The 26,286-nt window shown below is 38.0% G+C and overlaps 1 protein-coding gene across 1 annotated transcript in view; it reads left to right on the forward strand.

Moving 5' to 3' along the window:
* Positions 1-26,286, forward strand: part of CPNE4 (copine 4) — a 335,322-nt gene that overhangs the window by 273,234 nt on the left and 35,802 nt on the right. The window contains exons 10-12 of the mRNA XM_073333242.2: positions 2,333-2,419; positions 6,103-6,162; positions 12,671-12,804. Coding sequence (XP_073189343.1) covers positions 2,333-2,419; positions 6,103-6,162; positions 12,671-12,804 — 281 coding nt within the window. The remainder of the gene's footprint in view (positions 1-2,332; positions 2,420-6,102; positions 6,163-12,670; positions 12,805-26,286) is intronic.

Raw genomic sequence — 26,286 nt, forward strand, 5'->3', positions numbered from 1 at the left:
TTAAATTTTTTGGGGGAGCCTGAACTATCCTCCTGAGATTAGAAAAGCAGTTTTGGAGAATTTCCCAGCAACATGGGGTCCTGTGTCTTCCTATTACCTCAGTCAGAAAATTCATTTCACAAGACAAATAATTGAGCTGTAGGGCAAACTGGGGCACAGGCAGCTTACTTCATACAGCTTGAAAATATTTTTGTTAAACGTTTTCTCTTTCTGTTATCAGCTAGGTCACCTGTTTCCAGGAGCCACGAGGTTAGGAGTGCAGTACAGGCACACAGTTAGCCCTTGGTGAAGAGAAGGTCTCACACTGCTCTAAAGCAGTATCCTTCCCTATTAGATATTTTGAAAGGGATCCTGATTTTGAAAAGTTGAATATTCAAAGTAATTGTGTAATTCACTGGTGTGTGTTACAAGGCCCCAGCTGTGCTGATCCACAGAGGATATGAGTTGTTACAGCCTCTCATTGCAACAGCTTGGATCTTTTGCTTTTCATTCTGGAGGTCCTGAGTTCAATCCCCAGTGTGTTGGCCAAGATTATGGCTGGCACAATTGCTCTTAGGGCTTTGCCTAAAGAGGATTGAAGTCAACGGGGCTATTTACATGCTTAAAATGCATCACATCTTTAAATGTGTCAGGACCTAATTAAGGATTTCTTCCACAAATACACAAAATACAGTAACTTCAAGCCAACATCATTCAATTTAAAAAATGGTCTAAATACTTATTTACATATGTAGCAAGGCAAAGACTCACCACTGCAGCACCTCCTGCTGGTCTTCTTGGGAATTAGCTCTCCAGTGTATGGAGCACCTCATCCTGGCCAGTGTCTTGCCTGCCGCTGGCCCCCCATGTCCCTCCTGGACCCTGGTGCCTCTTTTCTTCAGGGTTCTGCCCTCAGCAGTAACCCAGAGTCTAGGTCTCCCCTCCCAGGGGAACCCCCAACCCTCTATCCCCCCCTTGCCTCAGTGGCTACTGCCAGTCATCATCTAGCCCCCGCTCACTGGGGCAGACTGCAGACCACTCATCACTGGCAAGGGGGGTTTGGACCTGCTGTCTTTCCCTGCAGCCCAGTGCCTTGCACAAGGTCTGCAGCCTGGGCTGGAGCTCCCCAGCTCCTCTTGCCTTTTCCCAGCACTGCTCTACCTCTGGTACCCTGCTCCCAGGAAGCTGGGTCCTTCTCTCTCTACTACTAGAGAGAGACTGACTTAGCTCCTGGCTCACAGCCCTTTTTATAGGGCCAGCTGTGGCCTGATTGGGGCATGGCTCCAGCTGTGGCTGCTTCCCCAATCAGCCTCGCCTTTTCCCTCAGGAGTGGAGTAACTGCCCCACTACAACATAGTATTGGCCCCTTTTGTAGATGGATTTTTCATCTTGCCTGGCACCATGTCAGTACACACACATTTCCTTGAGTGTTTTCCCCCCATTTTCAAAAAATGCCCCTGAAATAACATTAAAGACAATATTTTTCAAATCTCAGGCCCTAAGTGTGCATATGCAATAGCTCATGCAAAATGGGACATGTGCAGACAGGTATTTGCACGTGCAAATGTGGGTTGTGCTTGTGCAGAGGCAGGTGTGCATATTTTTGAAGGTACTACTTAGAGTTCAAAGTTTGAACGTTTGGTCTGTCTTAAACTACCAAAACCAAGTAACTTTTAAGTTGAAATTGATCTTTCTACTGCAAAACATTTCAGCTTCAACAAATCAGCATATTTCAACAACAACAAAAGTTAGTTGAAAACGTTCCAGCGAGTGCTATGTGGCGGTCGTTATTGAATTTCCTTTTACGTACTTAGATTAATTTCTTATTTTCAACTTCTTATTTTCTCATAGTATCTACAGCGTATAATATTGCACTCTCAAGGATCTATTTCCAACAAAAGGGGTTAAGGAAAGTACTTCAATCTCAGGTCTAAATTGCTGTGTTCTTTGTCGTTTAATGCAAACCCTCAATGTTATGTTAATATGTAGGGAGTAATGTATTTAATATCAAGTATCAGACAATTTCCCCCCATCATTTTTATTTATATGCGGAGCCACTTTTTCTGAAATGATCTCTTTATAAAAACCCTAAATGTTTCACATGTAAAACCTGCATGGGCGTACACAGATTTGGGTAGTTAAATGTCTGTTTGAGAACTATGCATATATTTGCAGACCAGAATGTAGGTGGGACTAGGTTAAGATCACTCCTTGTACAGTTAATGTTTAGCCATCTTTGTCTTTGGGCCATTTGATGGGACTTAATCAACTATAGAGAACATACCATGCAACCTTAATTAATTCAATTTGTTTACATGAATTTTCTTTCATGCAGTGACTGGTGTTTTCACAGGTACAGTGGGAGTGCATAAACCCCAAGTACAAAGCAAAGAAGAAGAGTTACAAGAATTCAGGCATTGTCATTCTTAACCAGTGCAAGGTACCTGCATTTGAAAGAATACTTTGTCTATTCCTCCTCCCAGTTGTTAATAATGTATTTATAAAGATTTTTTTGGAAATGGAGCCAGCAAAGAAAATCTCAAGTGTGGAACTAAAAATTGTGACATGGGAAGGGCAAAGGGAAGCTATTTGTGTTCTAGCAGTCTATCCTTTCTTAGGCATATCATATAAAAAATACAGCAAAACCTGTCATAATAAGCTGAAGAAGGAAACAGCCCAACTTGAGTCAGAACCCAGGTTGTGTTTGAGGGGCTGGAAGCTGTAAAAACATATTTTACCTGTAAACTGATATGGAAATCATTAAGACTCAGTAAACGTGGAATTTTCTAATGCCATATTTATAGATTCACTGTTCAAAGTTGAGCATTACTATAGGGAAGCTGGTCATGGCCCCATAAAAAAATGTTGCACTGAAAGGAGAGGTTCAACCACTTTGTTACACAGGAAGAATACATCATACCCTCCCCAAAATTACATCTCTTTCTTTTCAAGTTTAGAGTGACTTTTCTGAGAACTCACAGTAAATGGGTGCATTACACGGAGTTAAAATTAATTTTAAAGTGGCTCCTTTAAAAAATGCGGCACCCTGTGGTAATTTCCATTACTAGATGGAAATGATAGAATTACTGGTAATAACGCAGAAAAGGCAAAAGTGTTCAATACATATTTCTGTTACGTATTTGGTGTAGCCCTATCATGTGATGAGATGACTCTTTTCAATCCACTAGACTGTAAGGAGGGTATTAAATAGATACTACTAAAGTTACACATTTTCAAATCAGCAAGTTCAGATAGTTTGTTTTGAAGAGTTTTAAGAGAGCTAGCTGAGAAACTCACTGCACTATAAATGTGATTTTCAATACGTCTTGGAATGCTGGGGAAGTTCCAGAAGACTACAGGAAACCTCATGTTGTGCCAGTATTTTAAAAGGGGAAATGGAATAACCAAGGTAATTATAGGCCTGTTAGTTTGACACTGATTCCATACAAATATGATGGAGTAGCTGATACATGACTCGATTAATAAAGAATTAAAGAAGGGCAATATAATTAATGACAATCAACACAGTATTAAGAAAAATTGATCCTGTCAAACTAAGTTGATAGTTTTTTTGATGAGATAACATGTTTGGTTGATAAAAGTTAATAGTGTTGACGTACTTCCATAATATGTTTAACTTGGTACTGCATTACATTTCGATTAAAAAACTAGAATGAAATAAAATTAATATGGCACACATTAGCTAGATTAAAATCTGTCTAGCTGATAGGTCTCAAAATGTAATTTTAAATCAGGAGTCATTGTTGAGTGGGTGTGTTTCTAGTGGGGTTCCATAGGAATCTGTTCTTGGCCCTTCACTATTTAACATTTGTATCGATAACTTGGAAGAAAACATAAAATCATTGCTGATAAAGTTTGCAGATGACACATAAATTGCGGGAGTGGTAAATAATGAAGAGGACAGGTCTCTTAACACAGAGCGATCTGGGTTGCTTGGTAAACTTAGTGCAAACAAACAATATGAATTTCAGTACACGTATATGTATAATGTATTCTACATGTATACATCTGGGAACAAAGAATGAAGGCTGTATTGAGGACTGGGGACTCTATCCTGAAAAGCAGTGACCCTGAAAAGATTTGAGAGTCATGGTGGATAATCAGCTGAACATGAGCTCCCAGTATAGGTGCTGGAACTCAGGGTGCTGCCACGCCCCCCTGGTGTAAAGCGGTTTCCATCAAATACAAGGTTTACAGTTTGGTTCAGTGGTTATCAGCGCCCCCACTATACAAATAGTTTAAGCACCCCTGGCTCCCAGTGTGATGCTGTGGCCAAAAAGGCTAATGCGATCCTTGGTTACATAAACGGGAATCTTGAGTAGGAGTAGTTATTTTACCTCTGTATTTGGCACTGGTGACACTGGTATCCACAATTCAAGAAGGATGTTGAAAAATTGGAGAGGATTCAGAGAAGAGCTATAAGAATCATTAAAGGATTAGAAAACCTGCTGAATAAGTGATAGACTCAAGGAGCTCAATTTATTCAGCTTAACAAAGAGAAGGTTAAGGAGTGACTTAATTACAGTCTATAAGTATCTACACAGGGAGCAAATATTTAATAATAGGTTCTTCAGTCTAGTGCATAAGGTATATCACTATCTAGTGGTTGTAAATTGAAGCTAGACAAATTCAGACAGGAAAGAAGGAATAAATTCTTAACGGTGAGATGAATTAACCACTGGAAAAATTTACCAAGGGCAGAGTTGCATTCTACATCACAGACAATTTTTAAAATCAGAATTGAATATTTTTCTAAAGGATCTACTCTAGAAATTATTTTGGGGAAGTGCTCTGTCCTGTATTATACAGGGAGGTCAGACCAGATGATCACAAATGGTCCCTTCTGGTCTTGGAATCAATGAATGTCTGTCAGACCAGCCCCCGTGCCTCACCCCCACACCCGTCCAAATGATCTTAAGAATGAAGTAACTCAGACACTTACAACTTCCCATACACTAACAAGTCGCTGAGATCTTGTGCTAAGGCTATCTTTGAAGAAAATATTTTAGGATTAATTGTCGTTTGTTACCATTAATCTTCATAACTGAAAGTTTCTCTTTTAGCAGAGTCTGACAGATAATGTTCTGTTTCAGAGAATTCTGTGAAAAACTACCCTCTTTCAACATTTTCTTAACCTTCAGTGTCCTGCATAGTGACACTATTGGGTGGGGGGAGGGAATAAAAAAACAATTGAATCTCCTCTGGGATTAGACACTAAAATGTTGTAACGATAAACATGTGACTTTTACACTTTGTTACTGTCAAGCAGAGTGAAGGTTGTTTGGATGCCCTAAATATCCATACCTTAACATAGTGGGGTTTCTTTTAAGTTTACCTTTACCTCTGAATTCCCTGGTTTCTGATGTTTCTTCTGGGCATAATTAAAACATTCCCGTAATGTGTTGTACCCTAAATTGCTCTCCATGTTAACTCCACCTTAACATAGTTTTTGTCTGAGAACTTTAAGGTAAATTTGCTGATTGGGGGGACTTTAGAACATATTTCAGTGTATTTAACAACGTCTTTGTCAAATAATCCATAAAACCAAGGATTTGGGGTAATAAAGGAGTAATAGAAATGGAGCCCCTCAAAAGAGGAAAAATAGCTCAGCCTTGTAGAGGAACTAGTGTGTAAACAATCAACATTCCCCAATTACTCCTTCCTGTTGTTTTATAATACCAGTAAGCAATCAAATATGCCATACATTGCCATTATGCATCCGTACATCGAAGTTCACCGGGATGACCATCTCTGTGAGATGTTTCCCTTCCCATTCTTTCAAAGTCATGTCTCTGAATTCAGAAAAAATGCCTGCTCCTCTCTCTTAAATCAGTGGGAAAATCCCCAGTGACTTCAGGCAGAGGAATGCTGTTCTCTTCTCTCCTTGATGTGCATAAATAATTTCGGTGGTTTCAGAACGGTTTGTGTTGCTTTCTCATCTTTCTTTTTTCCTCTCTTAACTTAGCTTTAAGTCTCTCCCTCTCTGATTTCTCCCACGCCATCCCAGTCCATGTTTTATTTTTCCTTAAACAAGCTGTCTCAAAGTCTGGATCCTTTAGCAATACACAGTTCATCTGAATGTCTTTGCTTTCTTATTTCCAGATCCACAAGATGCATTCTTTCTTAGATTACATCATGGGTGGATGCCAAATACAGTTTACAGTAAGTGTTTTCCGACTGTAATTTCCTTGACCGTAATAAAAGGAACTCCTTTTAAACACCAAATTCATCACTTTCACAGGAAAAAGTTATCTGATTTGCCATTTTGTAAATGTATTCATAAATGGCTAAATTCTTCCCGTAAAATATTTTGTGACTATAAAATAAACTGGGATCACAGTATGATTATCAAACACGTAACATTTTCATTTGGCATGTTGCAGCAATACCACTCAGACCACAGCAACTAAAGTCCATAGTATATATAGGGCCAGATCCTCAGTTGGTGTAAATCAGTATAGTTCCAGTGACATCAATTGTTCTATGCTGTTGTATGAGAGCTGAAGATTTGGCCTAGAGTCTGTGTCAATAGCTGTGTGTGGGGGTCATCACTGAGAATGTCACATGATCATTCTTGTCCTGCCCAGGCTTAAGTCAGTTCCGATTCAGTATGCCTCTCTGCCAAATTTCTGCTTGAAATGCTCTTGGGACTCCTTCTTTCAGTGAAATGGTTGGAAGAATATTTAAACATGAGCAAAACATCATAATGTTCCCTAATCTGATTCTTAGAAATGGCTCAGTCATTTGTGGTGAAACCGCTTCCATACACCAAATAAAATAAATAAATAATCAGCCTGGCATGGAAAATGTCAGCCCAGGTGGCTAAAGTTTGGTGAAGTTATAAGGAACTGAAAATAGGGTCTTATAATGGGAAGTTTGGGGTAGTATTAAGTATAAAAGGCGCTACCAGCTTCGCCTGTAATGCATAAATATATGAGGCCATAAATGCTAGCTCTGCTGAGGTTGCTCTGGTACTGGAAAAAAAAAAGTCAAAATGAAAAACAATCCCTCAGCCAGGGGTGAAAGTAATATAAAAGACTTACCTGTATGGGGCGGGGCCTTGGGCAGAAGAGGTGGGGCTGGGGATCAGCTTCCCCCAGCCAACCCATTCATGCTGCCTGGCCCGTACCGGCCTACTTTCACCCCTGCTCTTGGCCAAATATTACATACCCACCTACAGTCAACCACATCTATTTCTTGGATCTTTCAGTCCTTCCACTTCCAACCCACTATCCTAGTCCCCAGGTACTATTTGTCTAAGCATCCAGTACAATGACTGTCATAATTTTTGCTACAGCACCATTTTTAAAAGGGACGCAGCCTTGCCCCAATTTGTTCATGTGACATTTTTTTCACCCACTGTCACTTTTGTGCACAAATCATTTAATTTTCTCACACCAAACATGTCATTTTTTTCACTGTGCAATTCATGCACGTGCAAATGGATTCATCGTGTGTATATTCTGTCATTTTCGCTCTCAAGTGCACAGAAACTATACACTGGTAAAGGGGCACATCCTAAGACTATGTCATGCCATTTTGTTTTGGAATTCATGCGAGTGATTTATTTGTAGTCAGTGCAAAAACACATGCCTTTTTTAATGATCCAGCAGCTTGCAGTTAAGATGTGCAGAGATGTTTGACTCTGCATTAATTACATAGGCTCATATGCTCACACTTGTCAAAGATGGCTTGTTGGAACACTATAGATCTATGAAATCCATAATCCTGCAATCAGAAAGAGGACCGTGTTTCCTGAATTCTTGTACACCATTATGGAATGTTAATGTTAACATAGAAATGAGTTCCGATAAACCACAGTGATATATTGCCCTCCTCTTTGCTAAGACAGAAGCAAAGTTCACAAACTCGCAGTAAGTCATCCAACCCTCTTTGTGTTTTAGGATTAATTATGTTTCTGTTGTGTTCATGCAGTGTACAGATAGTACAATGCAGCTGTGATCTGAAAGGGCATTTGATGGGGGGAGGGAAGCTAAGATGCTAAGCATAGGTTTGGGAACAAAAAGCTATCGTATAGTGTTCCTGCTAATTTAAAGCACTAATGAGAGCTTTTGTAACATCATGCTGTGTGCTCTTGGGATACTTTGTTCATCCATTGTGGTTACATAGTTCATGCTTAGAACAAACATCTTAGAAAACCAAGAGTAAATTTTTTTTGTTGTATTTTTTATAATGATTTGTTGAGAAACTTTCTTCTAGGGAATTTTATGCTCAATCGCGCAGATTCCACATGGTTACTTCTGTGAGGCTTTTATTGCAGAAGTCTGTATTAGTGATCTGACAGAGTTCCCTGCTAGGTGTGAGAAAACAGTCAGAAGAAGTTGGCAAAGTTAATGGGTTTACAGTCAGAAGACATTCTCTTCCCTTTAGAAAGTATGTCAGAAAGGATGTGAAACACTCATTTTAAGAGCTGCAACTGAAAGAGCATACAGGACCGCTTCTGGGTCAAACAGGTCAAGACAATAGGACAAGCTGATAATTTGCTGACTGAGCTGGTAGAAGGCTAAGCAGGAAATTATCCTTGCATTAAAAACACCTTTACACAGATTATGGAAATCTTCCTAAGAGTGTATAATCTTTTTGCTGTGGGATACCCACATTGAACAGTGGGAGGTGATGGACGTGCCAACACCTGGGATATTTAAAGATACACTGGACCAAACATGTTGTAGGGAAAAAATCCTGCTTTGGCAGGGGGTTTAGACTAGCAAATTCCATCCCTAATTTCTGTGATTCTTTCATTTAGAATCAGAAAGCTTCCCCACATGTATGCAGTCTCGGTCCTAACACACAAGACTGAGTGCCTTAAATTGTCAGACAGGAACATTAAGAAACTAGAGCTGCTACATGCTGCTGTTTTGGAACCATTGCAGATATCATTTCAGCTTTCCGTAGAAATCCTCCTCAGCAAGAAGCAGGGTCAAAACTGAGCCTTGGCAACACAATGCATCAGCATTTGAGTGGCATTGTTGTTTCTTGTGGAAGGTTATTAGTAGCGCAAGAAAAGAGAACTCATCATTCATTTCTTCTGTGTCCCAAGAGGTGCATTTTTTAAAGCTTAAAAGCTTTTAAAGACCTTACTGTATTCAGAGAAAACAGCTGATGTTATGCTTTGCACATTTGTGGATGGAGCTGTAGTTGTAGTTGATGATGGAAGACCGAGAGCGTATTCCTCTCCTACCCAGAACACAGTGTACGGAGCATGTGTCTCTTTTGCTGATACCTGCTGAGAAGGTTGTACCATGCAGCAAAATCACAAGTTTAATAAAAGCATCATAATAGGAAATGAGGGTATTCACGGTCTGTAAATACACAGGCATTAAGTGAATCTGTACTACAAGGACAATTTCCAGTCAAGAAACGCATTTCAATCTGGTTCCTGCCCGCACGCCCCCCAGAACACCGCCAACAACAGGCCTGCCTTGCACACTCAACCTGCTGCTCATTCTGACATCCTGCAATCACTTCTGGTTAAAAAGCACCACATGACCCTGGCAAACAGTCATTGCAAGAAGAAGGATTTGTCCAATTCCTTCTGGTGCACGTCACTCCAACCTCATTAAGAGTCTCTTTTGGAGTTTTCAGGGAAAAGGCCAACATCTATTGCATCTTTAGAGCACCTGTCCTTTCTTATTCTGGTACAGGAGAAAATGTTTGTTCAGGGAGTAGAACAGCAATCATTTTTTTATAATCTATGCAAAATCTTTAAGTTAATTTTATTTCAGCAAAAATATAAGTGTTTTACTAAATAACCATATGCATACATAGGCCAAGATTTTCAAAAGCAGATGCCTTGTCATCTTTGAAAATCAGCTGCTGGGAGCTGCTAGGTGCTTCACATTTTTGAAAATCAGACCACTGATTTAGGTGCCTAACTATGAATCAGACTCCTGTTTTTAGACACATGCTTTTGAAAATATTGGCCCAGAGTCCTTGATCTAGCATATTTTGCAAGGAACACAAGGTTGTTGGGGTTCATACAAATGTGAGCAGAGTCCGTGTATGGACACTGGTAAGATTAAGCAAAAGGCATAGTCTCTACTCCCTTTCATACCTACTTCCTTCCAAGGTATAACAAGCCCTGGTTTTCAGTGGAGAATGGTTTTGGGTGGAGAATCTAGAGCTGGTTGGGAATTTTCTATCAAAAAGTTCCAACATTTCTAAATATAATTTTTTTAAACTTTCTGTTCTGTGAAAACAAGACCATAAATTCATGTCCTGGTTTGTAAGGGCTCTTCTTCCTTCCCCACGCCATACCTGTTTTCACTTTTTCTTTCAATGGGCCTGACCTTAAGTTGGCATAAACCAGAATAGCTCCATTGACTTCAATGGAAGTATGCCAGTTTACACTAGTTGAGAATCTGGCTCAGTGTGTACAATGCGAACAGCTGCTCAAAATGTTCTGAGCGTGTCTCCTGCTATTATTCTTGTTGTGCTTATCAACTGGTTGTCAACAGCCCAATCTCCAATAGCTGTGGCGCTGAAGATTTTAATAGGATCATTATTCAAAGGTGTGACTAGCTGGCAGCTTGAATCTTGATGATATAGATGCAAAATGTTATACATGTAAGGTAAAAAGTGGTGAATTTTCTCTTTGTTAACTTAGTTCTCAAGGGGAAACCTGTGGGGAAAATATCAGGACAAACAAAATCACTGGCAGGATAGCTGCATAGGTTTATATAGGGAAGTGGGGCTGAAAGATAATCCTATTTCCCACTTAAATTATATTCATTTCTCCTAATAGATGTGTCAGTCATAGAGGTGACTGCAGTTGGTCAAGGCAGCAGAGATGTTCCCAGGCTGATCAAACAAAGCACTGATTGGTAGCATGACAAAACATATGTTCTTCCAGTCAGATATCAAGGGGCCAGTTCTTACAGATTTAAAGAGGAGGAGATATCGAACATGAAACAGAATCTGCAAACAACATTCTAGATCACAGAGTGGAAACTGAGCATCAGTGGTGTGAGGATTAAAAGTTCTGATTGGCTCTCACAACTTTTAATGACAAAGACTGAGATTTTCAAAGCTGTAGATTTGTATGCCCAAAAGCCATTAAAATTAATGAGAACTGGGCATCAAATGCTCTTGTCATCTTTGAAAATCTCTGCCAAAATTTCTACAAGTTAAAAATTCCTATATTAAAAATCAAGACAAAGGCCAACATTTTCAAAACTAGGAGCCTAAAGTTAGTACCTTGACTTGTGCTACGAAATCACTTAGGCCCTTTGAAAATCCACCCTTAGACACAGAATGTTTGCCTATGATAGAGCTCTTCAGGGGAGCTACATGTTGCTAAAGGGAAATATCATCTAGTGGTCTGAGCACAGATCTGGAAGCCAGGACTTTCTGGGTTCTAGTTCCAAGTATGACACAACTCCCTTTGTCACGTTGGGCAAGTCGCTTAAAGGTGAATTGCAAAGCAAAACTGAGTTAAGTGCAGACTTCTCTGCTGAATACCACCGCTTACCATGTTTTGTGGGATAAGGGAATCAGAAAATACCTCTAACTATACGGTTGTTAAAAAATGTTATTTCCCTCTGTGAAATCCTTTGGTTCCTATTGGTTCACTGAAAAGATCCCAGAATGCAACATTGCAAATGTCAGAAATGTCATTCCAGCTCATGCTGTCTATGATTGTGATGTCACAGAATGATTCATTTGGAATGTCATTAGCATCCAGGAAGTACAAACAGAATTTCAAAAAGGAAAACCAGAATTTTTAAAAGGTTAATTAAAACTTAATTCAGTGCTGGATGCCTCCCGCAACCCACAGTGAGCGCATTCAGCATAAAAATCTGTGCTTAACATGATTTTTGTTTTTGCCTTCGAACCAACCATTAAGCTTTCTGCCATCAGCAAAATGGAGAGGGTTAATTAAGTTAATGATTATGAAATGCTTTGAAGAGGAAAATCACTGTACAAGGGCTAGTTAGACTTTTTATTATTATAATAATAGCAATAAGCAGTAACAAAGAAATGAAGAAAGGAATTTGACCCGGTTTGGAATATGTTTGTTTAGGGATTTTGACTCTGTACAGATTTTATACTAGAGACAGATTTATAGACTGGGAATCACCTGACTAGAAAGAATTTAATTAAACTCAGAGAACTTAGAGCTAATTAATTAGATAGGTTTATATTAGAATATCATTCCCTAAATGGAATAATTATGTAATTCATAGTTTTTCCACTTACATAATTTCAGACATATATCATAACATTATCATTTACTTTAGATATACTTATAGATATAATAATAGTTTTGATTTGGTTGAATTTATTTTATAACTTCCTTTGAAGGGTTAGTCAGAAAACAAGCATTCTAAGACAGGAAAGAACAGTATTATACTTATATATACAACCTCAACAGATGCATTACAGGCATGCACCCCACATATCGTTTCTTAGCTAGAAAAATTAATTGTGATATAGGACGTTCAGTCTAATGATGCTCTTTATGCTGACTTCTACACTGCTTGTGACCGTGCTACAAAAGGAATGTTATTGCAGAATTGATTAATTGGTTTCATTTTTGTTTTAAAACGGTGGTATCCAGCCCCTGCATATGATAAAGAAATGTGGCAGATCTGGAGATACCTATGCACTGTAACATCTACACAGAGCAACTGTTTCTTTTCTTTTCCAGGTAGCCATCGATTTCACAGCATCAAATGGAGATCCCAGGAACAGCTGCTCTCTGCACTACATCCATCCGTATCAGCCTAATGAGTATTTGAAGGCATTGGTTGCTGTTGGGGAGATTTGCCAAGACTATGACAGGTAAATAACCGTGTTTGCTAATAGAATTGTCTCTAGAAGGTGTTTTAACAGTATGGAACCGAAGACGTAATGCTGCTGGCTGCAATAATTTAATGTTAGTCACGTAGAGGAAGTCTTATGGGTAAAAAAAGTTTCAATCTACAAATACATTGACACATTTTCATTCATTTTAAACCAGTGTTTCTGTATATTTAACAGAGAGCATCTGTCTCTAACATATATCATTGGTGTGTACAGGAAATGTCTTCCCTGTCTGCTTCTACATGCTGAATTACATATTTGGGAGCGTTGTAGTCCTTTTTACACCTGCATGACTGTTTTATATATGCAACGTAGGTACCTTTCCTGATGTGCTTGTGAATGTGTATCTGACTACTTGACCCTCTGAGAAAGTTGTGCACCCCTGTTGATTTCAAATAGCTCTCCTGCCTCTGTCAAATAGATTGGCCATTAGTAATCTAAATTACCCCCCAAAAAAACCCTTTAAGTATTCTTGTGTGTGTGTGTGTGTCTGTGTCTGTGTGTGGGGGGCTGCATAAAGTGATTTTGCACAACGAATCTTTCCAAAAGCAACTGTTCCATTCGAAAAATTCTGACAAGCTCTAGAAAGGATTTTTTCTTTGTACCTTCTTGTATTTCATCCAGCATGCTGTGAGCACTTTATGAATTACAATAATAATTTTCTAAAGAAGAAAATATTATATTTTAAAGAGTAAAAAACCAGCCCGCTCACAGAATAGTCTTCATATTCCAACATAAGCTCTTTATGGCAGGTGTAGCACTGTGTTGAACTGCAGCCTTTGAATTATTTCTCCCTTAATGTCTTTGAACTATTCCTTCAGCAGGGGACTGTGAGCATCTTCATTATTAAGTTTCATGTGCAAAAATATGCAAAAAACACCGCAAAACCCTCAAACTTAGGTGAAAAGCCGAGAGAGATTGGACAGGGGGAAGAAAGTGAAGGACAGAAAGGAACAGATATGGGAAGGAAGACAGATCAGTATCTCATGTGTATCAGGCTGGAGTCCTTGCAGGTACAGAAGGGTCAGATGGTGTGTTGGTGTGCTGAGGTCTGGGTGTCATGATAGTATAATGATCCTCATGGCTCACAAGCAAAGTACAGGGTCTCTACAGAGAGTCAGAGGCCTGTCTGCCTTTCCTCCTGGAATCTCCCAGGAATCCATTCTCCATTTGATCCCCAACCAAGTCTTTTTTTAAAGATCCCAAAAGCGGGAGATAGTTGGAATAGTGCATCGGATCCTCTTATTATTTTATCCACCATTATGCCTACTTTCCAACATACTAATTTTGGTCCATTAATTTCCAGTCTCGGGCTCCTCTGGTGTAACAGACATGATTTCACCACAGTCCTTCGGCTGTTTCAGTAAACCTTTTTAATTGAACTAGTCCAGTCTGTCTGTCTTTGCTGACTTTTATAAACAATTTTATGTAACAAGCTGAGTTGAATTTTTGTTACTTTGGTCAAGTTAGAGTACAGGCCTTCGGCCTAACAGATCTCAGGTGTTGTGAAAAGAAACAGAAAATGTTCACTGAAACCACTGAGTTTTGCATAGTTCTGGTTATTTGTACCTTTCCCTTCTTGTATTCAAATAGCACAAGTGACTCAGTATTCACTGAAGTGCTTCTTGTGCCTAATACTTAACAAAAAATCCTTTTTTGGGTGTGTAAAGACCTTGGCAAGGTATGGATATTATTTACAACACCTTCATTATTAGAAAAACTATAATAACTTTGTAGTTTAGTGGAAAGCCTGGGGCAATTGGATGTCATTGCACCAATAATTAACAAGTGGCAAGACTGTCTTATATGCTATGGTCAGCTTGGTTGATATCACAATCAGATCTTCTTGTAACTTTGACTTCTGTACAGGTCAGCCCAGTATAACAGGCCCCTGAGTAACTAAAGCTTTCAATTAAGTGTTGTGGTTACATCCCCTAATGCTCTGCAGTATTCCCTGTTCATCCAAAAGCCCATTTACCTATATGCTTCAGATGTCCCTGAAACAGTGTTACAGAAATAACCTAATATGATCAAATAGCCATTCATTTGTGTAGAATTCTTATTTTTTTGGCAGTACTTGCTTCAAGTCATGTTATCATTTGTAAGTGTCATAAAGGGAGGAAAAGATGAAGTGTATAGGTGATATAATTAATGGCTAAGAAAAAATAGTACTGGGTAGTTAATACGATATGAAAGAGCAGCCTTCATTAGAATAAAAATCAGACTCTAAAAAGTATTCAAAAAATTACTGGAATTAAAGAGAGTCACATTAAATATTATCAAACAAGCTATCAGGTGAAACAAGTCTACAGCTCCATGGAGGAAATGTTGCTTTAAGATAAACTGTTAGTGAAAATGACCCATTAGAAAGTTAAAGATCGGTATACAAAAGCAATAAAATACAACTATATTTTCACTTGAAAATTTTCAAAGGCCTTTCTTCCCTGGGAGAACTATTGTTATAATCGAGTCATGTTAAAATTGGCCAAGTCCATTAATTATTTTTTCCTAATGTGTCTGGCCAGTGAGACAAATGAAATAAAGAGACTTCATTCTCTGGCTATGGAAATGCTTAATGCATTAAAAAAAAAATCAGTCATCTGTGGTTATGGTCACAAAAGTGACTGTTCAAAACAAAAAAAGAAACAAACACATTGTGGCATTCCATGCTTGTTCTTCCTCAATGATTTCAGAATCCAATTTCCTAGGTTTACAGGTCAAAATAAGCACTTTCTAACTAGCAGTATTGCAAGCCCTGTTAAGATTCTGAAAGTCAAGCTCTATTCTGCTTCCTAGATCACCACCAAACATAGATATTCTGGGAATAACATAACTGATATCACGAGGCAGATCAAATTCCAACTTCCACTTTGTGTCACTATAACAGGTTTTTTTTATCTAACACTAGTAAAAACTTGAACCAAGATTGTCAACAGTGACAAATGATTTTGGCTGCCTCAATCTTCGAAGTCCCCAACTTGAGAAATCTTAAGGGGATCTATGTTTCAGAAGGTGGATACTGAACATTTTTGGAAATCAGGCCCCTTTAAGGTGCCTCAAGTTGGGCACCCAAATATTGAGAGGCAAAATCACTCATCACTTTGAAAGTCTTAGCTTTGCTCTGGGGCCATATACAGGTAAAACCCTAGGTCAAAAAACCAAACAAACAGAAAGCTCACTATATCCTGTCTGTGGCAGCTGGCCCTCAATCACTTTGCATGTCCTTGGACCATGCTGCTGCTCTCTATTCATAATGGGAAACATCTCCTTGATACCGAACATATATAACCAGTGCTTAGATGCCGCTGTGATGAGCACCAAATAGGAACCTAGATAGATGGATTAGATATACTCATATGAATACATATTTGCAAAACAGTTCCCAACATCTTTTTCTGCAAATATATTTGTGAACAAAGTGAATCAATGTTTGTAATAGAGCGGGTCTGGAAAATTTTCAACTAAATGTTTTTTCATCAAAAATTGCCAATTTGTCAAAACTGAAATTCTCTGTGGGAAAAAGTTGGTGTTGATGAATTTCCTGACTTGAAAAAATGTTGAAAAAAGGGTTTGACATTTGAATTTGAAATTGTCAAAAATGTCCTGTTTTGACGTTTTTGAAACAAAGTTTCCTTTTTTTTTTTGGTTCAAGAAAACCTTTTGTTTCAAGGTTTCAGTTAATTTATACTAAAAAAAAAAAAAGATTAAAAGGAAAAAAATCAAAATTTGAATGAAACATTTCATAAACGTCAAATAAGTGTTTTGATACAATGTTGTGATACTTTTTTCAATTTGTCAGTCAGGAAAATTTTCAAGATTTTTTACTTTTTGTCCCAATTTGGAAATTTGTCCCAATTTGGACAGCGAACATTTTTTATACCTTGAAAAGTCTCGTGACCATTTCCCATCAGCCATATGTAGTGAATAATTCAAACAGATACTCTTCCTCAGGATTGGCCCAGCTCTGTTGTGCTTTTGTTATATTAACAACTCTAGCTAGCATGTCTGGTTAACACATAACAGTGCAATAATATAACAGATGTATCCCTCATGGTGTTTTAGAGCTTCTCTCTTTGAAGGTCATAGCATAAGTCAGAGCAATACAGTATATCTCCAGAAGCATATAGTATATTAAAATGTCTGGCCTGAGAGCCTCAATGATTTGTTTTCCCAAAGACAGCGCTGGAAAATGACCAAACAACCATGAGTATCACTTCATCATTACACAGAGATGATTGTCTCTGTAAGGGGAAGATGTATATTGGAATCTAATTAAAAAAGAGCCTGTTCATACAGTCTTAAATAAAGCTACATTGTTTAAAATTCTGCTCTATCTACAGAGCTGAATTATGAAATATTTTGTAAATGATTCCACATTAGTATAGTTTTTTTTAATTATAGCAAGTGTGGAACAAAAGAAGTGGATTGGATTTGAAATCTGGCCCTGTGTTTGAAATGTTGAAATTTGTATTTTTCTGCTTATAAATTGCATTTCTAATCTCTTGCCCCCCTTAATCAAATTCTCTATTTTAAATTAAATATTTATTTTTTATTCTCTTCCCTGATTCAACAAAATATGTGAGCTCATGCATAAACCCCAGGTACATCAATCAGACGGAAACACATACCTAAGTGCTTTGCTAAATAGGGATGGAGTTAAGCATATGCTTAACGGCTTTGCTGAACTGGAACCTTTATTCTTAGTAGTGGATACAACATACAATATCAGACTAGTCAATATGGTCCTAGATTCTTTTTTATGACTAATTTTTACACAAAATTTTACATTTATACCCACTTTCAGGCCCCGCTACACTACCAGAGAAATATGAAGGGGCCTTAGTGTAAAGGAGAATCAGATTCCATATAATCAAATTAACATTTGTAACTTTAAAAAGATGAAGTGTAAATGTATTTACAATTTTTAAAAAATATTTGTCAGATCACAAAATCATGGGACATCTCATTCTGACTATGCTGCTACCATTCTGTAGTGTTCTCACTCCCATAGTTTTGTAAAGTATTTCATAGTACACAGTATCCACTTTACTCATTCTAAAAGTTTGAAATTTCAAAAGTTGATACAAAATTATTTTTAGTTTATATTTCTCTGCTTGTTCACCTTCAGAGATAATCTTCTATTTTTACATTGCAAGTCGCCCTTGAAACATATGGAAGCAGGATTATATCTGTCCCCAGATACCAACATCGTGTTTTCATTTATGCAAATAACCTCCTTAATTCTAAATCCCCATATTGTCCCTGAATACTAAAGTACCAAATTGTAAAATACAGGTGTCCAGCCACCTCCCTAATGGCTACTAATGAGCAAAGAGTAAATAATTCCAGCTAAGTGCAGGAATAATGTATGCTTAGAGCAGTGCAAAATGTTTAGAGTGAAAATCCAAAACCCCTTTACAAATCCAATATCTTGGCCAACTTTAATAAAAGATTTGAAAAACCCTTTAGGGTTTGATGGTGCTCCCATTGCAGTTGTGGTGAGTTTTGATATTAGCTTCTCATACTTGCAGAACATTGTTGGTGCTCGGTATATAATAATTCTTATTGATTATGTACTGTTATTAATTAAAAATAATAATAATTATTGCCTCAATATTTTATGCCTGGCTGACTCAAACTCAACTATTCCGATGGAATACACTAAAAATGAAACTTCTCAGATCTAGAACCAGCCCACCCCTTTTCTCCAAGGACACCCTTGCCTTTTGTCATAGATGCAACCTTAACACAAGTTAAGCAAGTTCCATTGGCGTTCCATTCATGAAGCTAAGCACGTGCTTAAGTGCTCTGCCTTCAGGAGGGAAATAAAGTATTTAGGCTTAGTTCATAAGATCTAGTTTTTAATCAGAACCTATTCCCATCCCAATATCTTAAAATCAACAGATAGAGCTCATTCTATAGCTATTTTGTACCTGCACTGAGGATGAAGAAATACAATGAATACCTTTGCTGTAGTCATCTGAAGAATATACATTAAAAGAATCATGTCAGAGACAAGGAGGAGAGCAGAAGTTGGCTTTGGTCGTAATGTTAATATAATACTAATTAATTAAATCTGTGGCCAAAGGGTGTTTCTTTTAATTAGTAAGTTTTCACTGTATGCAACACTTACTTTTTCATAAATTCACTACTTAAAGCCATGTTAAAAATTAATCTACCCATGCAGCTCAATAAATAAAAATATTGTTAATTATTGAACATATCTGTTTATCACTTTAATTACAGAGGCAGCCTTTCTGGAGTTAGTAAGCAGAAAAGATCATCAAACTATCTAAATAAGGTTAGAAACCATTGGGGAAAAGAATATTTTCATACTTCTTGAAGCATGTATTGCACCACTTACATCCCAGGAAAGTGAACAAAGAAGTATAAAAACAATACTCTTACACTCCCCAGTTAAACAAAATCCTTAGCACATGCTTAGAGTTAAGCATTTGGCTTTAATTGGACTTAAGCATCTGCTGAAGTGCTATGGTGAGTCAGGGTCAGAAGCTGAATTGGGACAGATGGTATTTTTAAATAGTCATTGGATTATATACTAGGTACTATATTAATTCATCCTTGGACTAGATCCTCAGGACCTTGGCCATCACATACTGTGCCTGCACACTCATGCACATATTTGGAGTGGTCACCATTACAAAGCCTTTATTGGCTACCATCATTACAGTGTATCTCTGTAATTAGAACAGGAAATCTCTATGATAATCGTGTGGTCAAAATTGGTAAAGATTGACTTTGTAATGGTTTCTCTGATACATATTCAACTCCGCTCCTGCCCATGTCTCTGCTCTCATTTCTTACTGCTCTCAGTTTCACCCCTGTTCAATGTTGGTCTCCTTGAAATTCCTCCTCAGATTCACTTCTTCTTCAAAATTCACAAATGCTAGCTCATGTCAACAAAATGTGCTGCTTTCTCCATGGACAAAACAATAGAAGTGTTGCTCTAAGAGAGAAACTGCCTCTGGAGTCTCCAATTTGGTCTGTGTTATCTATCTAGTCAGCCTATTCTCCTCAGGGCTAGAACTTTGTCTTGTGCGATTCTTAGCTCTCTGTCAGCGTTAACGAGTAAATAATAGTAGATATAATTTGTCTAGTGGTGATTCCCTCCAAAGAAAGTGACCTGAAGAGCAGATCTTTATAACTCACAAATGCAGTAGAAAATAGTGTACCACAGATAGCCCGATACATCTACTGTGGAAACTAGGTAATTTCATAAATCTTTATGGGTGGTGGTTCTTTTTGGCATTTTGTCTAAGAATAAGTGTGGCACCAGCTTTGTGTCTGCTGCATCTTCCACTAGCATGGGACAAACATAATGATCTAGTAGATAATCCCCATGTTCCTATTTACAACTTATATGGAGCTTTCAGACTAGTGAATTTCTTCCCTGCATCTTTCAAGTATATAACTAGTTATTTATATTATAATCTGCGCTGTAGCTCTCCTCAGTTATACTAACATTTAGCTGAGCTGCATATTTGTCCTGGTTGGAAACCCATCAGTTCACAGAGGAAAACAATTTTCCAGTACTTCTCATGCAAGTTTAATCACTTACTGTAACAAGAGTTGACACCTTTTGTCAAAGAATAGCATAACAGAAAGACATGGGGCCAAATTGCCTGCTTAGTCACATCTTTATCACCTCTTTGGAGTCAGTGGGATTACACAGGTATAACTGAAAGTGGTGGTTGTCCCTTTAAAGCTTAGATTTGCCAAAGGAAGATGCAGTATTCCATCCCACAGACCTCTGAGTAGTAGTCTGTGTTTTGTTCACATGGACACAGCTGTTATTGATTGCTGGCTTTTGTTTGACTGAAATGATGAAGCCGGGGAAAATGTCTTTAAAGTGTCCTGAAATAAATATATGCCCTCAGTATCATAAATGTGGCTGATTCAGGAGTTCTGTGGTGAGAATCTGACTTCAGCAACATGCAAATACCTTGTAAAATTACCTTGATTTTGGATTCCAAATCAATAGCTCAGGGAAGGGGGGGGGGAGGTTGGCAATTTTTTCCTAGATATTGTATAGGGCATCTAGTTGAATACCTAATTATCAACATGTTTTATTTCTGATTTTGCTATATCTGTTTTTATTATTTTCTTCAATTTGAATGTCACTTTGATTTCAGTTGAATTATACCAGCAGAGAATTTGGTTCTCTTGGGTCACAGAAGGGTTACTACAAATACTTCTTTTCTGGTCATCCTAGAAAATTCATTTCCTTCCAGGAGCAAATTAAAAATCTCTCTTGCACATATATATATGCCTAAATATGCTCCTACTTTCCCTAGCTCCCAGACACAATGAATTTTCTATCTGTTTAGATCTGGTAGAAAACAAAATGAAAATGACTGAAAAACATTGTAAGGAAAAGTCATATCATGTCACTCACATCACTGAAACTCTAAAAATAATGTAATTCCACCCCTGCTTATCGTGATGCAATGAAAAAGGATAAAACTCAATATATATGTAGCAATGATTTTGCTATGTGATGCAGCATTATGTATAGTCTGGAACTTTAAAACTGCACTTGTCCTATTTACAGGCTCTCACAGTTGTTCAGTAAAATTTACCGCGAAGGGTAGGATATCCTCTGCAAGACAGGTGGAGTTCTAAGCCTCCAAGACAGAAGGGTTGTGAAACTGTCCTTTGTGTGGGTTTGGTATCAGTTTACTGTGCAATTCCATTGATCTTCCAGGGCAATTTAGAGTTAACCCTTTGGAAACTACAGAGACACATACACATCCTCCTAAGAACTCACTTGACTAGCAATCTGGAAGATTAGTAAGAGCCCTTCTATGGTCTCATGGAGCACCCCCAGACTCTTTCTAACAATGCAGTCCCATTTGTTCAACAAAGGACGTTTCCTGAATTACATCATTTTACACCTGCAAGTATAAGTCAGGTCACGGCCAATTTATTTATAAACTAACAAGGAAGCTTGCCATTTTGGTCTCACCTCTCCAATTATGCCATTTTACTAGGCTATAATCTAGCAAGACAATCTTGTCTTTTTACGTTTTATCACCAAAACCTTTCATTTCCCTTCGCCCATTTCCCACCTCATTTACAAAGGCTTCTTTCAATAGATATTTACACTTTTTTTTTGCTTAGCCTATGAATTTCAGAATTCATTTGGTATTTTTGCACTGCAGAGCTTTTTCAGTCTTCTTTTCATGTTTATCAGGGGAAGTTTAAGGCTATTGTATTTGGATTTGGATTTGTTAGATACTTCATTAGTAGATGCCGTTCAGTGGCTAGCTTCAGGGAATTTGTATTCCCCTTATTCATTAATTATGCCCCTTGTAGGGGATACTGCCATTACCTTCATACTCTTGAAGCCCCATTTTATAAATTTATATTATTGAGCAGATTCCAGCTCCCTGAAGGCGACTAAGAAGCATTTTGTAATTTGTTGTATTTCAAATACAGCTATAACTAAAGCTGATGCATGAATGCTAATGTCTAGATTTTGAATATTTATGACAGGACCATGTAGAATTTTTGTCTGTGTCCAGCCAAACAGGGCAACAATAGCCTTAGTTTATCATACTTTTAGGTCCTCGCAGCAGTTTTTGTATTACAAGAAGTAATGTCAATCCATTCCTGCTGCTCCATGGAAACCTACTGTGCATTATGGGCCAAATCCTGAGGTCCATTAACCTCAATGGAAGTTTGCTTAACCAGGGACTTACTAAAAACTGGGGGCTCGGTTGTATTTAACAAGTACTGTCCTGTTCTGGGAGTGATTTGGCCCCACACAGAGAAGAATACAATCCCTCTGAATGCAGAGGGATTGTGCTTACTGCCACACTCCTCCACTTGTCCTCTTCCAACCCACAAGCCCTGAATCTAGCAGCATTGATGGCTGGCAGAGAGGAATTGTTGAGCCATGGCCCACCCCGTGGGAGCATAGGGATGCAATTGTGCCCAGCTGCTGTGCAGGACCATGAGAGGCTACTTGTATGGAGCATGGAGCAGTTGGATCCAACCTGACCCAAACCCAGGTCATCATTGTTTGGCCCTATCAGATCATGCAAATCAGCCCTGGGTATCCTAAATTTACCTAACTCCAGTTGTGATGAAGGAACTGGAAATGTTAAAGTATTTCAAATGGTTGCTATATTTTCTTTGGAGCTACAGCAAATCCCTTATAAGCTGTTGTGATTCCATATTTATTGGCATCAAGACCTTCTGAGATAAGTACTTAATATACTCAGGAACATGATTCACTCATATGGTTTAGGGATAAAATACTTAATTCAGCTCATTTTCTTCCAAGTCATTCCCTAAACATAAAAGATTACAGTTTTAATAGAGTTTAATGATGATTCTGTCTTTTGCCTTTTTGCTCTTTTTCCTGGTTTTTAAAAAAATGAAATGTGTAATAGGCATCCAGCTTTTAATCTGGCAATTTGAGATGTCTATTTAAGTGAGAATAACATTTGATATTATCATGGGAAAATTTACTGTAACAGAGTGAGTTCAGTGGCTTTTTTGTAGCTAGATTGGAAAATGAAAGACTCATTAGTTGATTTTGGTCACCTTCGAACTAGAAATTGGAAAATAGTCTCCTCCTAGCTTTGCTCTGACCCTGAACCAAAATTACAGAGGCAGGTTTAGATTTAAGAATTCTGATCAGATACACTCGCTGCAAGAAATTCAAAGAATTTGAGATTCTAGTTTTAGTCCATTTATAATATCAATGTGATCAACATCAGGAAAAGCAAGAATATATATTCTGCAGGTAGTCATTTGCCAAGAGGCCACCTAAAACCTAAAATTAATCTTTAGCCTTTTTTCGCCTCCCACTCCCCTACCACCAGCACAGTGCTATTAGTTTGCAACTATACTCTCAGTGCAAAGCACATTTTCCTGGGAGGGTCTCCTAAGCACATACTTAACAAGAAGCAGTTGAAGTCAACAGAACTACCCATGTATTTCAAGTTAGCAGGTACACAAGTTGCTGAATTGCGGCCAAAGTACTTTCACTGATAAAAGCAGGCCAACAAAAACCAAAGGAGGTGGATAATTATTAGCCTCATTTTACAGATCGGTAACATGACACACAGACAGGTTAAAGGCAAAATTTCCCAATGTGGATGCCTTAAAATTAGGTACTTAAATCTGTATTTAGATACTTAATAAAAGTAGCCTGATTTTCAGAGATGCTGAGCAAAGATAGCTCTCAGTGACTTCCATGAATTTAGGAACGAAGGCATCACCAAACAAATGATCCAGCTAATCCAGTGTCTTGAGCAATGGCCAGTACCACTGGTCTCAGAGGAGGGTTCATGTGACTTACCCAGAGAAGTTTTGTCCTATCTCCCTTCAGGTAGCGTTTGACTCCTGCCCTGAAGCATAAGGGTTTCTGTCTTTAGTAAGTTTTATTCAGTTAAATAAAACTGTGGATATTCTCCATATAAATAATTAATTCCTTGGCTTCCGTGATAGCTTGTATAAGGGAGTCCAACAGGTTAATGATGCATTGTTGAAAAATATAACTCCTTTTATAAGTATTAATTGTGTTGCCATTTAATTTCATTGGATGTCCCAGTTCACTTTCTCTGTACCATTCACAAATTTACAAAATGCTTCCATTTCCTTTCATTAGTCTCCTGTCGAAACTAAACAGTCCAAATCGTTTAAATATCTCTTCTCATTTTGGTCACCTGTCTCTGAACTCCCTCTATTTCTGCTGTTTTTTTTTTTTTTTAAATAAAGTGACAAGAATTGAACTCTTTGTTCAAGATGAAGGTTTATTTTCAGGATTGTTTTTTATCTTGTCCTCTCTACATCCTTATCTTTTGTTTTTTTGTTTTTTTAACCTCTGCTGTGCATTAAGCAGATGTTTTCATTGAGCTGTCTACAATGATTCTCAAGTCTTTTTCCTGAATGGTTAGTTTAGAACCCAGCAATGTTTGAGTATTTCACATGATTCCTTTCCGTGTATGTTATCTTATATTTATCAACAACGTTTCTGTTGAACCTGAACCCTAGCCCTGACTTTTCCTCTGACTCAAGTCCAAGTCCTGTGTAGACATATCCTTTAAGATCAGTGACCAGAGAGACAGCAATAACAATTGGACAGATTGCCCGGTGTTAGTTGCGCAATATATACTTACAATGCATCAGGACAGGGGAAATTAAATTATCCACCTCTTGAAAATCTCTAAGTTAATAGTTCAGAAGGTTTGAATATTGTGATTAAGAAGTTCATGTTTCTGGTATATGTTCTATTATAGACACTGAGTTTGTGATATGTACTGCACTGTTTGTGGACCAGCATTACAGACTTTTTTGCTTGCTTTAATAAAGCAAACAAAAAAACCCCTCACTTTAGATGGGAAATGTTTCATTTTCTGTGAGCCGGGGGGGAAAATAACTTCACATCACACTTTTTCCTACTTTGCGAATGCATCAATTTTTCTTTTTTTCTGACTTTGGTCTCAAAATCATTTCAGAGTTGAGAGGCAACTTTGAACCCTGCTTTGGATATAACCTCATTTCCTAGTTTAGGAGGTGGATTACGCAAATCAGTCTTTTTTTTTTTAGTGAGGGAGGAAAGGGGGATTATACAGATGTCCAGAAAGATGTTTTTGACAAATAAATCAGACTTCTCTCCAAAAGTAGTGGGCATGACATCAGTACTGGGACTGTAACCGTGGGTGATTATTCATTAATTTAAACAGATGAAAAACCAGTCTTTTCCCTAGCTGCATTCAGAGGTTCTTGTCAATCCTGAGACACACAACTGAGGTTGATGTAGTTATGGTTAATGGGTTTGAGGTTCAATGAAATAAGAGTGGGAGAAGTGGTGATTTAGGTCTGTGGTACAAATAATTCTTCATTTTAAAACTATATATAACCCTTTTTTCTCTCGCAGCACGAGGTACAGGTCACTTGCTGATTTAAACTAGAGTAAATGGTGGATTCTCTTGAACTTGAAGTCTTTAAATCATGAGTTGAGGACTTCAGTAATTCAGCCAGAGAATCTGAGTCTATTACAGGAGTGGATGGGTGAGGTTCTTTGGCCTGTGGTGTGCAGGAGGTCAGACTAGATGATCACAATGGTCCCTTCTGGTCTTAAAGTCTATGAATCTATGAGTCTAAACCTAATCTAGATCTACTCAACCAGCCTATAGTATCCCTTAAGTGTTATGCATCTGCTTAGCTGAATAAAATACCAACACTCCAGAGTCAACCTTAGGTTTTGTGTAGCACCACTGTCTTTCCCTGCCTTTGCTGTCTCCTCCGATGTATTTGGCAGTGCTGTCCGTCATGATGTGGATGGCAGTTTACATGTGTATGCCCAAAGCTCTTTGTGACAGAATAGGGAGGACAAACAATAATATACCTCTGGCTGTATGTCTTCTTTCAGATGTGTTTATATGAAAAAGAAAAAGGAAAAAAAATCATTACAGCAGAGCCCAC

The sequence above is a fragment of the Lepidochelys kempii genome, chromosome 2, assembly GCF_965140285.1.
Source record: "Lepidochelys kempii isolate rLepKem1 chromosome 2, rLepKem1.hap1, whole genome shotgun sequence".
Lineage (NCBI taxonomy): Eukaryota > Metazoa > Chordata > Testudines > Cheloniidae > Lepidochelys > Lepidochelys kempii.